Source organism: Anabrus simplex, chromosome 5 (assembly GCF_040414725.1).
Source record: "Anabrus simplex isolate iqAnaSimp1 chromosome 5, ASM4041472v1, whole genome shotgun sequence".
Lineage (NCBI taxonomy): Eukaryota > Metazoa > Arthropoda > Insecta > Orthoptera > Tettigoniidae > Anabrus > Anabrus simplex.
In genome coordinates, this window is record NC_090269.1 from 110,565,598 (window position 1) to 110,585,227 (window position 19,630).

Sequence of the window (19,630 nt, forward strand, 5' to 3'; positions counted from 1 at the left end):
TACAAGCTTACTAAATAAAATTTATTTCTTCAGAGGTTGTGATAATGTTTAGGCTGATGATCCAGATGTCAAGTTCCTTAAAAATTATCATCAGTGTTGATATTTTTTCTAATGGAACACCAGTTATAAAGAAATGTCTGTTAATCTATGGTGGTCAAGAAAGTAGGATTTCTTAATTGTGGTTAATGTCAAAATTTTAAACATCTTCCCAGGAGTTAATAGCAATATGAAATTCATTCTTGTAGCTTTGAAATATTTTTCAGGTCATGCTAGAGCTTTGAATCATTTGAATAATAGATGCAAAAGTAAGAGACACTTGTGTTACATGAACATTAGGTTCTAAAACCTGTATTTGTTTACAGAGACCATCAGAAACGTTAGCTATGGCTCTTAAGTTGAAGGGTCAATTGTTTTAGCATCTGTTGTAGTCATACTGCCTTCTTTATCTTTTTATAATTGATACTGTGATATTTCATTGGCTTTACACTGGTGCCACAGTGGCTTATTACAGGGACTAGAGGTTCCTGCTTCATTCTAACAAACCAACAACCTTTCCTTTATCAGCAGAGTTCTCATTACTGTTTTAACAGTTGCAATGAAATGGTCAACAGTTTTTAGTAAAGAGATTATCTCTTCAGCACATTAATACAGGATTTTTATTTAGCCTATGGTACAAGGTAAGCCGTGCACAAATTCAGTAACATGTGAAAGCAACACACAATTTACAAAATAGAATAAATATAAAAAGTCAATATAAAACATACAGTAGAAACCGAGAGAGATATGTACAGTACAGAAAAATAGAAAAAAGTACAAAATATACAAAAATGATGTAAAATATAAGTAAATACATAAATTAACAAATTAAAAATGAAAAGTAAACTAGGATGTCCAGTTGTTGCAGCCATTGAATAGCCGTTGTTGAAGATGTCAGGAGGGCGTCAATAATTCTGCGGAAGGCTCTGTGGGGGCATCTGAAGGTGATGTGTCGCATTGTCTGGAGTTCTTCACCACAGTCACAGTTTGGAGAGGGTCGCAGGCCCTGAGAATACATCGCAGAGCCGCTTCTTCCATGCCCAGTGCACACTCTTTTTAGTGGGACCCATACCCTCCGCAGCAGATGAAACCCAGACGGGGGCGGCGAAGGGTCAAAGATTGATCTCCATTCGTCTGAGGCCTTAGCAATCCATTCTTCATTCCAAGTTCCTTAAAGAGGATAATAGATGGAACTTTAGCCCTTTTAGGGAGTGTGATTTCTGAAGACATTTTGAGTAAAAATATTATATGAACCTGTATCCTATTCTCAATATTTTTTGTACGAACCAGATATAATAATACTACTGTTTTTAGGTCCCAATAATTACAATTTCACGATTTTTGGAGATGCGAAGTTGCCTGAATCTTGCCCCATGGGAGTTCTTTAAGGCGCCATTAAAGCTATCGACAAGAGGCTGAAGTATTTTAAGCCCCTTCATATACCACAGGACTGAGCTGGGGTCGATCCCACCAACTTGAGCTCAAAAGGCTAGCGATTCAGGAGGCCAGTTGGATTGCATAGCCATAGACCTTTCCAAAGCATTTGACAGAGTCAAGCATGGAATATTATTAAAGAAACTGGAGGGAATACGATTGGACATAAGGGACATAAGAATATTTCTAAATTCAAGGGTTTGGAAAGTCAAAGAAGGAAATTGTGTATCACAGGAAGAGAAAGTTTGGAAGGGAATTCCACAGGGTATTAGGGTAGTATGATCGGTCCATTACTTTTCCTAGAATACACAAATGATTTAGGGAACAATATAACATCAAAAATAAGATTTTTGCAGATTACATAATTGTTTATAGTGAAATAAATAACATTGCAGGTTAAAGGGACCTTGACAGTATACAACAATGTGTTTAAGAGAATAATATGAAGGTTACTGGAGGCAAATCAACTATCACAACATTTACAAACAGGAGCTTAAAAACTGAATTTAAATATACTTTGGATGAGGTGATTGTCCTAAAAGACAGCAGGTGTGAGATTTGAAAGTAATTTGCACTGGAAGGGTAATGTTGATGACATTGTTGGGAAAGCATAGAGATTGTTACATGTCATAATGAAGCTGCTTAAAGGATGCAACAAAGAATTAAAAGAGAAATGTTACTTAAGTATCGTTTGTCCATTATTGGAATATGCAAATTCCTCACTAGGAATACCTAATAAAAGAAATAGATGGTGTGCAGAGGAAAGCAGCAACATTTGTAACAGGGGATTTCAGGTGAAATGTAGTCTAGTATATCAGAAATGTTAAAGCAATTTCGGTGGGAAAATTTTAGTAAGAGAATGTAAAAAAACTATACTTATAAGATGATATAGAGCCTATACAGGAGAGGAAGCATGGGGGGAAATCCGTGAGAGGCTTCAGTTGGAAAATAATTACATCGGCAGGGCTGACCATTCATTGGGAAGGGCATGAAGGAGTGGAACAGTTTACCAGGGGAAGTGTTTGATCCTTTTCCAAAATCTGTACAGATATTCAAGAAAAGAATAAACAGCAACAGAGGAAAAAAAATTGAAATGTTAGAGGGCATTCGACCTGTGCGGGTTATTGTAAATAAAGAATTTTTGTGAATAAATTACTTCCATCCCCTGGTGTATGGAGATTGGACAGCCGAAGTAGGGGTCTGCCTGTAGGGGTAAATACAATGGGGACTATGAGGGCCCTGGGATCGCTACGGTAGCTGTGAAGTCCCTTCAGGAACTCTGAAAAGTGGTGGCAAAAGGGGCTCTGGTTAAGACACAGCTGGTCATTATGCATGTTAGATATCAAAATGGGTATAAAAAAGAATGCAGTGTAAATTTAAATCTTATAGCAATTGTAAAGTATTATTTGAAGTGATACCATGTACTGTATACAAGTTGATTATGTAGGTACAGAAGGTATTATGAGTAGAATTTTGTATTATAGAAAAATTGTTAGTGTAAATTGTATAATACTGTGTTTTAGGAAAATGTCTTCTTTCCTTTTTAATTTAAAATTTAGTGCTTGATAATAATGTAGTTTCGTGTATCATTTGCCGCCGAGGTAAACATCTCATTTGCAAATACAGTGATTTTGATTTGATTTGATCTACCACCTGAGCTACTCAGTCTAGCAGCAGATATGTTCATGTTGAACTTCAAAACATGAGCGAGTTAAATAAAGGATTATTTGTGAAGGGTTTCTTTAATTTTAGTTTACTCTTCCAATGAAAGAAACTCTAATGAAACGTGTTTTACAAACAACTTTCCAATTAGTGCAGCTCTGTAAGTATTGGGAATAATAGAACACAAGTTTATGTGTTAATTTTTGCTCAAAATGTCTTCAACAATCAGATTCATAAGTATACACTGTTTTTGAATTTGCAATGCATTATGCTTAGGAAATTCATTTTTATTGACTCTTGGACAACCAGGATCACATTTTATATACCAAGGTCAAGTCATCTCTGTACAGGCCATGAAGGCCTCTGGAGGGGTGGAAGGTAAAGGCTTCCACTATCCGTAACCTTGGCACTTGGTGGGGTAGAGCGGTTAGCTCTACACCCGGTTTATGTACCAACAATCTGTGTAAATTGGCATTTTCTTTTGATTTGCTCTGTCAAAGAGTCCAGTGTGAATATGTTTTTAAGAGAAGAAATCCTATTATCCTATTTTTGTTCTTCTATGTAGTTGATAATCTGAACTATCAATACCAATTATTTTCATCCTTGTAATTATCTCCTGTGTGGAATTCCTGTTCAATGTAATTTATCAGTAATTATTCCTCTTTCAGAAAAGCTGCCTAACCTTCTCCTCTTCCCATGAAATCTCCAAGAACCTGATGTCAATTTTAAGGTGATAATCCTATATTGATAAATTATAGAAGTAGGAGAAAAAAAATTATATATGAAGAGTGTAAGAGTATGGCAATATGTGGACATTAAACATATCGGAGGTGGCCATATACATGTTGAAGATAGGAACCACACCTCCATCTTTAGAATTTCTTAACGACAGTCAAGTGTGACACAATATTTTGATTGGTTTTACAAGTCATGAATTATAGATTTCAGTATAATTTTACTGGTAATAATATTATTATTATTAATAATAATAATAATAATAATAATAATAATAATAATAATAATAATAATAATAATAATAAAACCAAGAACAGCTGGCTTCGTGAAATTGAAACAGATCTCCAGGAAATCAACATCTCAGAAAACATTGTACAGGATAGATGTAAATTCAGAACCAAAATCGACAGTCACCACTTTGAAGACAAACCCAACACCAGAGCTACTATAACTTGGACAGAAGAATGAAGGAAGAAGCTCAGCGAGAGGATGAAGAGATTTTGGGAGGAAAAGAAGGCCAAGACATCAGCTAAGCGAGTTCAACCGTGCTCCTGAGTAGGGCATAACAATGTAAAAAAATAAATAAATAAATAAAGAAATAAATAATAATTGCTGTAGATTTTAAGAGAAGCCATAATTTTGCCACTAAAAGTTTTTGTAATGTACCATTAGAGCTATGGACACTTGATGCAACTAGCATTGTTAATGCGATGTTATGCACCATGTAAGTGTATGCCTGGTTTTTAATTTATAATGATACTCGGATGACGGTGTTCTTATATGTGTAAAGTGTGCTTTGACAGGTATTATTATAGAGTTATGTTAATATTAGGGAGGCACTAAATACTGCATAAAAGATGACTTGTAACATCAGTTTTATTACTTGTGCCCCATGTGATTGCTAAGAAAATTGTAGGTGGAGGTGTGACTGATTTCAGAATATACAGTAAATGACTCAATGTCTGAATGCACCTGTATTTTTATACTCGTATAATGTATGTAATGTTACATGATTTCATTTCTGAAAAGAGAATACAGATGACAGTATCACCGAGTATGTTTATTACCTACATGAATGTGCTCTCCTGTTTGTGTGTTTGTAGCGGTATTGTTGTTCAGTCCGTTAAACAAAAGTCCTAGTTAATATACATTAAATGATACCCTCTATCTGTATTTTAAATGTTCGTCACTGGATATTGTAATTGCACAGGGTTAGTATAGTTGTATTAAAGAATTGTTTACGAGACAGAAAAAAGAAAAGATTGGAAGTAATCATTATTGATAATTAACTTCTATAAAAATGTTTTATTAGAGTTGCGTGGAAAGTTGTTGGTTGATCAGGGCTAGGGACAGAATTACAGCATTAATCAACCAAGTATAATTCAATGCACATAATATTTTGTAATAAGTCGGTAAATGAGATATAATAGCATATTAGAAAAAGTTTTGTTTGACTTGTTGAACGTCTGTATTGAAGAACGATGTTGAGTTTCAACGATCATAGTTTTCGAAGTAGTTCAGTAGCTGCTGTTAGGAACAATGCCATCGGATTTTCGCAGATTAGGGAGCATAATAAGCTAATAATAAGTCGGCTACTTGTTATTGTGGGTTTTCCAGCCCTCAAGCTCCGAGACTGAAATCACGTCATCTACCTGGTGGGACGTGGAAGCTGGGTGGCATAGTTACTGGCTTCTTACCAATCGGGCGGCAGTTCAAATCCGGACCAGTCGATTTGGGATTTTTGAAAGGAAAATTCATGTTCCTGTGGTTCGGATTTCACATAAAACTGGACTTCCTATGGCTATGATTACAATGTCAACGGTCACGTAAAACTACAAACTTGCTTACTTACTTCCTGAAATTTAGATGAACTCAGCCAAGTCTTTAGATTGTAAGAAGTCTTCTCTCAAATTTACTTCGAAATTGTATATTGAACTGTACACACCACGTACTAGTCTTACATTAATATTTCAGTCTGAAGTTTAAACATTCTCTGCTTGAAATTCTTTTAGGATAGTCCCCCAGAGACCTGCCGTAAATGCTTTTTTCCAGAGTTCTTAAGATTCTTTATTAATGATAGAGCCTCATTCAATGTCTAGCGCTTCAACATTTCATCGTTCGAAATAATTCTTCAGACTGAATAACTGCCTACCGGTACTAGTCATCTTGCAAAGCGTAAGGTGTATCAGGACTGGCAGACCATCGTGTTTTGCTCAGACTCAGGAGTTCTAGCGTACAGTTTTGATGAAGCGCTTTCTATTGTTGCGTGGTACCCGTAATCATCACATCTCTCGGAGCAGTAAATAATAAATGATAATAATAAATAGTGCAACGTATGGAACGTAGTCAAGTTCCGGAGAAAGTTACCCAGGAGTTCAGGTAAGAGAAAAGTACGTTTCTGACCTACCGGTATGGCCTGTTCAGCGGAAAGTTTTGCTTTTCAACATAATAACATTGCAACAATGCTGCTGTGTAGAAATTAGCAATAAACAGTGTCGAATGTGACCGCCATTCTATTCAAGACATATTCTCGCACAATTCACCTTATTTTCTTGTACACGCCTCAACATGGTCGTGCCAGTGTTGGTTATTTCAGCCGTGATGCTTGTGTAGAGGTCCTGAATAGTTCTTGATTGGTTCTTGTAGAATATCTCCTTAAGATAGCCTCACAATAAATAATTGCTGATGTCAGGTCTGGTGATCTTGGGAGGCCAAAGGTTTTTGGAGATAATGCGGTCCTCGAAAAAGTTGTCAATGAGTGCCATGGGGTCACTGGAGGTGTAGCATGTAGTGCATTGTGCTAGAAGTAACTCTTCGTTTAGTGTAGTATAATTGCTCCACGAAGGCCATGGACATATCCTGGTAAACAGCTGTGTTCGCAGTGCTGTAGAAGAAAATCGGTTCAAAGATTTTCTCAGCGAAAACTGCACAACACGCCCACCTTTTGTGAATGAAGCAGTTGCTCTTGGATCTCATGAGGGTTTTCTGATGCCCAAATCTTCATGTTTTGAAAGTTCACAAACCCTGACAGCTGAAACCACGCTTCATCGCATACGCTTGCCATAATCAGGCTCTGTCAGCTGGTGTACAGCTGTCGTTCTGTTCGGTTTGATATTTGCCTTTTTATCTGGTCTTTGGCATCGTCACTGAGTAGTCTGTCTCCTGCGGCAGTCGGCACAATGATCTCTGAGGGAAGCGAAGCAGTCGCTCAGTGAACGTCTGTTATCTGAGTCATTCTTGTCAGCAGATTGTGCTTCCCATTCTCGCTCAGTAATGACCCTGTTTCTTCCAGCTTCGCAGCGAGTTCTAGAATTGTCTTCCTGGCAGGACAGTAAGCCCTTTGTGACGGTAATAGATTTGGTAAGCCAGTACTTCTTTATAGTAAACTCGCACTCTGATGTGTAAGACATGTCTGTGCCGTTAACTGATAGTGAGAGTGAAAAAAGCCGCTAGAAGCCAAACACAATGCTGGCGTTCAACATGCTGTCTGCTGATACGAAACAGACTGTTGAAAACTCCATTAGTTAGTGCATTATTTCAGTGTGGTGGATATGTGACTACTATTATTGACATCAAGTTATAATGAATTCAAATGTAGGTCTACTGATACATCCTGTATAGCCTACAGACAATTACGTCAAGATTTACACCAATGGATTGCGATCACCTGTAGATATAAAGACAACAGCAGACATCTCCTCTGAGATTCCCCAGTTGTATTTCATTTGAACATGTGGGACCAGTTTTGATGGAAAGACTCCGTAACGGCTGAGAAGACTGTCTACATTATGAATTACAAATATACTATTCATACTATCACCTTCAACAAACAGGTGAGATGGTACAACTTCTGAGTAGACAAGATAAGACCATATCTTTCCAAAACGTTCCTTCACGTGTAGGTAAACATGGACTGGTGAAGAAGGAAACTTAAAATGCGCAACGCTAGAGATATTCTCTGGAAGTGACCTTTCCTGTTCCTATAATACATTAGCAAAATATTAAATCCTTACATTCAGACAGACCATCAAACTCCATGGCGCTGCAGCCCTGATGGGCCTTGGCCTAACAAGCAACCACTGCTCAGCCCAAAGACCTGTAGTAGATTACGAGGTGACACATGACTAATCCTCTCGGCCGCCATCTGACAACTCAGATGGGTCCTCAGTTGTTAACTCGGAACACAAGTTATTGCATATATTCGACTCAGTACTGGCCGTAACTGTCTCATTCCACACATCCTCCTCTCTTTGGCCTGGTGTATATCCCACACAGCTTTCTCACTCCATCATATCAAAATCATTAACAACAGTTATTGTAGTATATACATCCGGCAGAACACTGCAGTGGATAATGGTCACTTCCTCGGCCATTTCTTCCAACACAGTTGAGTGACCTACCAAGATAGCATTGGGATGCCAAAAGATTAATGGAATTAATGAAAGATCTACCATTAGACTATGACTACGATGATGAAGATGGCATCGGTAACAACAACATCAAGATCATTGCTTTGTACTTCTAAGTGTATACACAATGTCTTAAATTGTTAAAAAAAAAAGTGTGTTACCTTCACATGAACTAACTTTTTCTTACAGTGCTCAGAAAATGTTTTGGATGTTCTAATTTTGTGCATTTTTTGTTATGCATATTCATTATACATTTCAAAGGATATATACAAAAACAAGTAACATGCACTCATCTCTGCAAAGCAACAGAAATGCAACAAAAGCATAAAGTTGGTAATGTGAGATTTTTAACACAAAATTATCATTCATTTTATAGCAAATCAGTACCCAGTGTAGCCATCTCAGGCCCTGAGGCATGCTTGGACACGACTAGGCATACTCAGCACCAAAGAATCCAATTTATTTTGGGGCAGATTGGTTTGACAAGAATGACCTAGAAATTCAGTCTCAAAGAAACGAAAAGGAAAGCAGTTAAGTCTAGCAAAATAACCCTAAATCTACCTCCTAAAGGCAAGTGTATCAAAATGCAAAAGCGGAAGTCAAGAGGAAAACTCGGGTCATGGAAAACCAATGGTGGATATCTAAATCCTGTGAAATGCAGCATCTAGCTGACACAAACAACAGCCATGCTTTCTTCAATGCAACTAGAACTATATGGTCTATTTCACCACGGAATCCCATAAAATTGAAAGATGACACTGAATTTCTTAGAGACAGAAACTCCAACTCCCTTGGAAAGAACCTTTTGAAGAACTTCTGAACAGGGACACACATATTGATGACAGCATCTTGACCCAAATTCCTCAGAGCCCTGTGCAAGTCCACCTTGGTGAAGCTCCCAATCTATTAGAATTAGAAGTGGAAATCGCCATCAGTCAACTCAAAAATAATGCACCAGGCATGGATGGAATTCCTCCTGAACTCTTCAAGAAAGGAACATACCATTATTTCACAACATACACAAGTTCATTGACAAGATATGGCAAACTGGAGCCATACCTGGTGAACTGAGGGATGCCTTGATAGTAACCATATTTAAAAAAGGGTGATGGGACACAATGTGGCAACTATCAAGGGATACCATTGCTTTCTGCTGGTGGCAAAATTCTCACCTGAATTCAGGCCATCTGCTTGGAACAATGTTGCTGAAACTCAATGTGGCTTTAGACCAAATCAAGGCACAACTTAAATGATCTTCTGTGCCAGGCAGTTACGGGATAAATCTTGAGAACTAGGTCAGTCTCTTTATATGGCCTTCAATGATATTGTGGCCTTTGATTCAGTTAGCCGAGAAACTCTTTGGAGGATCCTATCCATAATTGGTTGCCGTCCAAAATTCATACAGATTTTTGGATTACTGCACAATGATAATGAATGGTACAGTCCATAACAACAGTGAACTATTTAAGATCGCAATGGGTGTAAAACAGGGCTGTGTGATTGCTCTCACTCTGTTTTCAATATATATTGGTGTCATACTTCCATCGGGTCAAAGACAAAATTCCAAAGGGCGTAGAAATTGTATATAGGACAGGTGGAGGACTATTCAATTTTAGCAGACTGCGAGCAAACACTAAGGCATCTACTACTTCTGTTCTTGAACTCTAGTGTGCAGACAATAGTGTTATATTGGCAAACTCAGATGATGACCTTCAGCATACTCTGGATGCATTTAACGAGGCTTATAGGACCATTGGTCTAGACATAAACCCCAGTAAAATGCAGATTTTATATCAACCTACACCAACCTGTAATGCTGCTGCTCCTGCTATCATTATTAATGAAACTAGCTTTAAAAATATTGAACACTTTCCCTATCAGCGTAGCCACCTCTCAACAAATGCGAACATTGACGCCGAAATTCAATATCGTCTCAGGTATGCCAACGCAGCCTATGGTCGCATGCAAATTAGGGTGTTTGACAAACATAACGTCAATACTCAAACTAAGCTGTACATATGCCAAGCTGTTGTTGTTTCAACTCTACTTTATGGTTGTGAAACTTGGGGTACATACAGAAGGCACTTACTATATTTGGAAAAGTACCATCAATGCCGCATTAGGAGAATTCTAGGAATAAAATGGCAAGATAGATGCACTAACCTAAGTGTTTTTGGAACAAGCTTAAACAACCAGCATTGAGGCTCTCATAATAAAGCCCTGGCTTTGATGGACTGGTAATGTAATTCGCATACCTGAGTCACGTCTCCCAAAACAAATAGTGTACTGTCAGTTGAAGGTTGGACAGAGAAAGCAGTGGGCAACAGAAACACTATAAAGACGTTCTGAAGGCGAATCTAAAGAAATGTCTAATTGACTCTGAAAATTGGGAGGTTGTGGCATCCACCTGTCTAGAATGGCATCGCCTCATCCACCAAGGGCATCTTTCCTTCAAACTAAAGTGGAGAAAACTCTTTCTGACAAATGCAGTGGTAGGAAAGAGTGTATGAATAGCAGAAGCATCAACCCTCAAGGACCAGTGGCTACCCAACAATGTGGAAGAGTCTGTGGTTCCAGAATTTGATTACACAGCCATCAAAGAACTCTTGTGATTTTAACTTCGCTTTCGGAAGACAGTCATACTTAATAATAATAATAATAATAATAATAATAATAATAATAATAATAATAATAATAATAATCATCATCATCATCATCATCATCCCACTTTTTGATAACAGCTTTAGTCAGTAGCTGAATGTTAACAGGAGGATTAGGATGGTGGTGCTTTTTTTCAGTTCATGTCATGCATGTTCAACGCAGTTCATGCCTGGAGAATATGCCAGCTTCATCATTCACTGTACCTATGCTATGCATCTCAAGGAACTATTTGACCTCTCTGACACGATGAGCACCAACATTATCATCCATCAGGGTAAAGCCCTCACCCACAATGGCAGCAAATCCTGTAACTGCAGGTTGAAGGATGTTGTTTAGATCAGACCAGTCATTTTGCCATCGATAAGAATTAGAGGCATACATTGACCAAACATGATCCCACCCCAAAACATGATGGGAACCCCCTTGCAATTGATAGTGCTCCAGCATGAAGGGCTTGTACATCTCTCACCGGATCATTTCCTGACTCTAATGCTGCTGTTGGGCGAGTACAAGCTTATGGGGACCTCATCAGAAAAGAGTATTTGCTTCCACTGTTCCTGATGCCCATCTCAAATGAGCTGCCCTATGGTGTGGTTTAAGACAGAGGAGCTTTTAGCTCAAGCTGTCTTGATATCAGTCCTGCATCGTGCAGCTGATTTCACACTGTCTGATCCACACATTCACTCCAGTGTTCCTCTGGCCTATGACATGCTGAAAGCTATAAATACTGATCCTCCATCTGTTATTGATGAGCAACCATTTGTGTCTCTTTGAATTTTCCCAAACTCTGGAAACATCATGCCGGCTCAATACAGCACGAGCAGCGACCTCCACCTGTCACCGCCCTTCTTGCAGTACTGGTAACATCACAGTTTGAATGCAGTGGGTAGCAGAAATGGGTACTCTTGCCACGTTTACCTTGAAGTCAGATCCATCACTACTGATCTGCATTTAGGCTTTCACCCAGGTGACAGATTCAGTTCAAAGATGTTGGAAATTCATCAGATATCTCCCTTGGTAAATTATTTCAATCCGTAATTCCTCTTTCTATAAGTAAATAAATGAATACTTGCCCTAATTTGCCATCTTAAATTCCAACTTTATCTTCATACTTTCGGAAATTCTATTGAAGTTTGTCTTCTAATGCCATTCCACTAACAGCTCAGAACGTACCACTTAGTCGAGCAGCTCATTTTTTTACTCCCAAGTCTTCCCAGCCCAAAGTTTGCAACATTTTTGTAACACTACTATTTTGTCAGGAATCACCTTGATACTTATACACCCTCTCCTCTACATTCTTAGTTAAACTCCTTAGCTTTAGCTGCTGCCTTCCCCCACAGAAGACAAAGGTTCAAATCCAGGTCGATTGTGGGTTGAGATTTTCTTCTCAAAAATCATGTGGTGTCGGGAAGAGCATCCACCTTAAACCTCCAGCTAAAACCAAAATGAGCCTGGGTGGCTCCAGCGATCCCAGAAGAACTTGGAATAAGTAGAAGAAAATTTAATGATGTTTCTAGATGTAGAGTGAACAGGAGTCTAAATTCTTGTATCATATTAGAAGTGTCATGTTATAATAAAATTGGACAAGTTTCTTAAACACTATAATTAAAAGCTTTTAGAAAGGACCTTTATAGATGGTTGTTGATCAGTTCATGGTATTCCGTGAGGAAGTGCTTAATCTGGATTAGCACAATCTTCTCTTTTAGTAGTCTACATTGTTTTGTATATTATTCATCTGTATAGTCTCAGTTTTTTTGTAGTTTGCATTTTATTGATGAAAGCTGTTGCACATAATTGTGTAATACTGAATAAATTTCATTGCTTCATACATGTGATCGTTATTCATAAGCATTTTAATTTAAAATGTTTTCTGTTAAGTAAAGGTTTTCTTGTAGAAAAACTTCACCAAAAGCAGGTAAGTAGATTACAGATTTATTTTTTTTGGCATCCTTGTCCTGAAACCATTAAGTTATATTAAGAAAAATAAGTTGACAATAGAGTCATGGGGAAAAGAAGAATTGTTCAGTTACAGGTAGGTATTCAAATAAGTCATTTTCAAGTAGGATAATTTGATAGATGTTTTTCATGTATTTAAAAATTGTATAACTAGAAACTTCTAATTAGGCTCTCAGACTCAAAAGACTCTATCAGACACTTGAAGTGCGCCTGCGCTATGAGTTGAGTGTATTTTCTGTTTCAACATTGGTTGTTCCCCCTCCTGTCCCTTCCCCTTCCCTTCTCAAGCGTAGTCTTGGTGGCTGGTTGTATCCAGCGCTTGATCCTCATTATTTTTTTGACGCTCTACCAGAGCATCTACTTTGGGGTTCCTTTCAAACCCGAGGCTGCTGGGCTGCGAACATCAGCGCGTAAGTCGTGAGTGAATGTTGCATGTGTATATTGAGTGAAAGGTTAATGCTCCTGTTTCCCTAGGCCCTAATGCTTGCACCTTCTCAGCCCTGTGAACATGCCTGGAGAGGAAGCTAGGTGGACAGAGGTTAGGGAGTCCTCCATCCGTAAATTCATCCGTCGTTTATTTAATGGTAACAACATATTTACAACATTATAACTGAAGCACTCTTTCAAAAGTAAACCAATAAACTTCTATTGGCCTCATACATACAAGAGAGAACAGAAGATCTATTACTCTCCAGGAAATATTAAAGAAAAACAAGTAGTACTAGAATGTAATATTAAACGTTAACATTAAAGAAAAAGAAATGGCCTTGAACTGGCCATAGGCCCCTGGGCTACGAACCCCGCACATCCACACAGCACAGCACACACAGAAGTACAACTCAAACCCCAAAGTAGATGCTCTGGTAGAGCGATAAAAAAATAATGAGGATCAAACGCTGGATACAACCAGCCACCAAGACTATGCTTGAGAAGGGAAGGAGAAGGGACAGGAGGGGGAACAACCAATGTTGAAATAGAAAATACACTCACCTCATAGCGCAGGCGCACTTCAAGTGTCTGCAAGAGTCTTTTGAGTCTGAGAGCGTAATTAGAAGTTTCTCGTTTATACAATTTTTAAATACATGAAAAACGTCTGTGATAATAAGAATGTAAATTTGCCACTTGGCTCTTGGTATGATGTTGGTTTGAACCTGGCTATGAGTTGGAATGATGTTGCTTAATCATTTTTGGTCTGTCACCAGTGTTTATAAGAACATTTTCAAACCTTATGATGGAGTGTTAGAACTTAACTGAAAATTATGGCCATTAGGGAACTCATTGCCAGCCTCTGATGGCCAAGTGTTAAATTGAACACACAGACGCACTCTCTCTGTCTCCAGGCTGCTTTATCACTATGAAAGTCCGGTTCAGATTTAATCCAATTTACAGAAGACAAATAATGAGAGAGTTGTCTGATCTGAAATCTGTTACAAAAAATTCACATATTGAAATATAGGAACATGTGTAGGAACATACAGTAGGATAAACACAATGAAAGGCCAGTATAGGAAAGGGGTGAAATAGAAAGATGACTCAGGTACATATGCCATCATCAAATAAATAGGCTCTCTCCTCATGAATCCCAGTTCTTCAACATCCATCTTTTTTTTTTTTTTTTTTCAGTACCTAATGTGATAATTTCTGCCTCTCAATTTCATTGGTAGATTGGGCATCAACACTCGTTGAGGGGCCATCTTGACAGATCTCTAGTCTTGATGTGAGAACTGTAGAGTTAATAAAACTCAGGAAAAGGGGAGAGCCAAAGAGAGGAAGATGAATATAGGTAGTAAAAGCTTAGGAACGCAGGATATACACAACAGGGGGAATGTAACTCAATGGGTCATACATGTAATGGAAAAGAACGAACATGTGATAAATCAAGTCCTGTAGAAAGATAGGAACAATGAGGAGGAACACAATGATAGGTTAGTGCAGGAAGAGGGAGCAATAGAAAGAGAAGACAAAAACAAACATAAAATCTCCAAAAAGCTGTAAATTACCTACAGGAAGCTTCATGAGCTGATTACATGTGTAATTCATATTACTATTATTTGTCAGTTATTTCAGTAAAATGTTTACAGAATGTGTGGCCAAGAGAAGCCAAAAACCATCTACTTCAGGTTTACCAAATAATTATTACTCTCATTCCTTTAATAGTGTGCAGTTCATTAGTGCATTCATTGTAAATTTAGGTATTCATGTTCAGGTTGTTGCTTAATTTATTTTTGTTTGGTGTTTCTCAGTGAGAGATGGAGATACCGTGAAGCATTATCGTATCAGACAGCTAGATGAAGGAGGATTTTTCATTGCTCGGCGCACTACCTTCCGAACTCTTCAGGAACTAGTTGAACATTATAGTAAAGATGCTGACGGTCTCTGTGTGAATCTACGTAAACCATGCATTCAGGTAATATTTTTATTTTACTTGTGTAGTTTCAAAAAAGGAGTACAATGTTTTTTCTTGATGGAGCAAAAGAACTGAAAGTAAATCAAGCTTGTCTGTACTTCTTCTTCTTCTTCTTCTTCTTCTTCTTCTTCTTCTTCTTAAAGTATGAAGGCTTTCACGGCCGGTGTCAATATAATAAAAATCTTCTGGGCTATTATGCCGTGGTCCACTCCTCTCGCTTCTCCCAGATGTTTCGACTACTGCTGCGGTAGTCATCTTCTGTGGCGTCGTGTCGATACGCTCTCCTGTATCCCGCTGGCAAGGCAGATTTTTATTTTATTATTATTATTATTATTATTATTATTATTATTATTTGTTGTTGTTGTTGTTAAAATGAAGTTGATTTATAATGTTATAATAGAAAGAATTATATGCTAATGGACTTACTACATGTCCATATGACCTGACTTAGGCATTTCGTAGAGTTCTTCAGGTTCTTTCTTGTCTCGGAGACAGCTTGCTCAGCTATGTTTTCATTTGCTCCATGAAGAACGTAATTATTATACTGCAAGCTATAAAAGAGAAGGCTGATTTGCATGTTCATTTTCAAGTATGGGGTTGCTGATCAATTTTATGGTTCTACATGTGTGCAGGTATGGGTGTGTGTATGTTGGTATGTGTGGATTAGTAAAATAAATGACCTGACAATGACTAGACATAACTGACATCATAATAATAAGTGCTCAGATAAAAATATTTTTAATAAAACTGACGTTATTGACTATACTGTTTTGGAGAAGTTATTATTTGATATAATTGATGAATTCTTCTTTGTTAGATGCCCCTATATATTAGCCGACTGTCTAGTGATATACTTAGTCATCTTAGATGTAGTGCTTGACCAGATTTGGTTGTATATGTTGTAGCGTGTGTACGAACGATCTGTCATGGCTTAAAGATATAGACCAAGAAGTGTTTTCTGTAGCTTGATGTAAGGAAAAAAAGTCTGTTGAAATTGTTTGCACTATTATGAGAATAGTAACATGTGTGTTGTCTTTAAATTGGTTAACTTTATTTCATTTCTTTGCAAACTAATTTTTATGCAAAGATTTATGTAAGCTTTTTAGAACTGGGAGGAGATTAGCAACTAGAGCCAAAGTAACATTCTGTAATTCCATATCCATTCATATGTGTTATTTATCATGGGTTACTTTTTCAGGGAACGTAATTTTTGGAAAATAATTATCATATAATCTAAAAGATTTTATTTTGACATGTATGTGGATGCAGTAAATGGTGTTCAGGTGGAGTAATTTAATATACTGTTCATAAATGATGTAAACTTCAGCAAGAATTTACTGGTGGAATCTCTCCTGTCATGTCATCACTTAGTTTTAGAAAAATTGAACTTGTTTGCAGCCTTACAGATACTTCAGTGCTTTTTACATGCTCATAAAAACTGATTCTATAATAATAATGATACGTAAAGGTACCGTAATAAAAATTTGCAGTTTCATTGAAAAGAAAAAAAAAACAGAGTAAATGAAAGACATTCTAATAAGCACTGTAAACGTGAATCAGTTCTGAAGAAAATAATCCTTGGAGAAAATCCTTATTTTATCATTTTCTGGAAATTGTGATGGTAAATGTGCCCATTTTTATATTCAGGGTGCCTTGCAGTTTCAGGTGACAAAAAAAAAAAAGTTTTCCTGTTGTAGTTCAACTTTCAACCTAATGGGACCGTATGTAGATAACCAAAAAGTAAGGAAAGTTATGTATAAAATAGATTGTTATATTGAGCTGTGTACATTTTGTGCAGTCTATATCTGTCGTTCAGTTTTTCCAATTACAATATCTGTGTTATTGTAATTAACCATGGGGAGAAATAAAATGAGCCAACATTGCATTCATTGTAACTTGGGTCGAAACACGGGATTTTATGCTGTAACTTCATCTGAAATTTGCCAGTCATCTGTTCATGTACTGATTCTTGATATTCTAAGCTTCATCTGCCATATCTGTATATTTCTGTAACTTACCTTTTTCTAGGTTCTTTCTCTGGGATTTTGAAATAATCACAAGGTAGGTCGACCTAGTCTTTCTTTGAATGTAGGTTTATTCAAATATGTTTTATCTGTGGTTATGTTCACTTTTACTTTTGAAGAATCATTGTAGGCTCAATATATATATGTGCACCCCCTCATTGAAATGGTACCTATGGGCATTTGGTTGATAATGTTAGCAATGTCTGTGGAGGTGTTGTGTTTTCACAATAACCTTGCATGCCGATGTTAAGCGCCCTGTAGTTCCAGTTGCTGCATGATGGTATCTGCCTTTGCCGTCTAGAAAAGCCTTTACTGTTTTGCCATAGTCATCTATAAATCTTACAGACCTGAAGACAAGATTAAATATAATCACTTTCAATATCCTGTCCTTCATAGTTATTTTAACCTTTTTGCAGTGTTTATCTATATGACCTGCTAGTTACCATTCTATCTATTCTGTTATGTTTGTCTGCTGCAAACTTCGTTTTCAATTATATTTTCAAAGTTCGAAGCTCCCTGATGGTTTGCCACTGCGAAAAGGTTAATCATTGTAAGCTTTCTAGGAATGTTCAGTGGTAATTCTTTGGCCTCTTTGTTTACAGCTGAAGGACAATCTTGGATTGTGTTAACATTCAGCATGCACTCAGGCACTTGCTAATATGCTCAGTACTCTGGTTTTACTTCAAAGAATTGAAGCTATATGAAAACTTAGGATTTTGTGGTAGTTTTTGTCCCTCATTTGGAATATTGAATTTTAAGTTTTTGTGATGGTCTCTTCATGTTAAGGTTGGCCAAATTCTCATATTTGAATTTATTTTCTAGTCATCCTACTAATCATGATTCTTATATAGCCTGATTTACAGGACAAAACTGGTTGTAATAGTTCAGACTTCAGGTAAACTTCCTCACATTTTAGTCAACAGTATGATTTTTTTTTAATACTGCTGATACTGTCCTTGCTGTATTACAAATATATTTGTCAAATTTCATCTGAGAATTGTCAGTTCTTAACATCATTCGAATTTTTATTTCCTGAATGACAAGTTATATTTGATATGTTTTTATAACGTATGGTGACAGTTTGATGATTAAATAAATAGATAATGAAATAATTAGATGCATAAATTTGTTTGCACTGAAAGTTTAGCTTGTTATTAATATTTGTCCAATTCATCAGTGTTCCTGCTGAATGGTTCTTTCATGGAAGATTTGTTTTGAATAGTGTTCCTTCTCACCTTTGATTCAGGGTATCTTCCTGGTTTTTATTAAAAAGTATCAAGTCATTTTCACAAAATGTTTATAATTTCATGACCTACAAAGAAATAAAACAGACTCCTCTTCTGAAGTGTGCAATGTAGCTCATAAAAAAGGATTTAATATACATGGTGTGTCTAAAATGTTTAATCTATTCTACCAGAAAACAAACAAAACAGAAGATACAAACAGATTTCCTTTATTCCCCTTCAAATTCATAGTCACCTACAACAACACAATGTCCATACAGCTTCTGGAGAAGGTTAGCAAAGGCCCCTTTAGGAATCAGTCGCAGAATGGCTGCCACATTGCTGATCAGCGGTGCTTTGACCTTGGACTTTTGCTTGCGACTCTTTTGATTCGCTAGGAGTTAGTCAGCACCATTTTATTGATTGCCGCTTGGATTCCAGATCGAGCTGGTAATACCAGTGATGACAGTTTGCAAAAGGGATGGATCATAGTCACACATAGTAATGAAATCTACAGAAGTTTCCATCTGTTTTTCTTTCTGCACATGTTGGCTTGTGCAGCACATACCGGAAATATCGCAGATGATGATGTGCACCGTGTCCTTGCTAATGCCCAATTGCTCTACCATTAATCTTAGTTGCCAATCTTGTGCCAGCGTTTGTCATACTTGCTCGATTATGTCTGGAATTCTGCTCGTCGACAGCTGACCTTAATGTGGCTCATCCTCAATCATTTCCTTTCTTTTGCAAGAATATTTAAACCACTTATAAACATTTTTTGTTCATTGCTTCCCTCCCATAAGCTTGCACCAACATTTCATGCGTCTCAATCACTGTTTTCCCCAATTTGTAACAGAACTTGATGTTAAAGTGTTGCTCTATTGGGCTCTGACATTCTGCTAGCCACACTGGGTTAACCCTGCTGATCACATATACTCCATGCGATTTGGCAAGCTAGATGGCACTTCTCGCCATGTTTCTGAAGAGTCATGTGCATGCACGCACAGCTGTGCCATGTTGCCATTCAGATTTGGCACCATGCACCAAATTTTTTAGACACACCACGTAAATATAATAAAAAGA

The 19,630-nt window shown here is 37.3% G+C and overlaps 1 protein-coding gene across 1 annotated transcript in view; it reads left to right on the plus strand.

Moving 5' to 3' along the window:
• Src42A (Tyrosine-protein kinase Src42A) overlaps positions 1 to 19,630 on the plus strand; it is a 354,290-nt gene that overhangs the window by 242,100 nt on the left and 92,560 nt on the right. Inside the window, exon 3 of the mRNA XM_067147074.2 lies at positions 15,137 to 15,300. Within this exon, the coding sequence (XP_067003175.1) occupies positions 15,137 to 15,300 (164 nt within the window). The remainder of the gene's footprint in view (positions 1 to 15,136; positions 15,301 to 19,630) is intronic.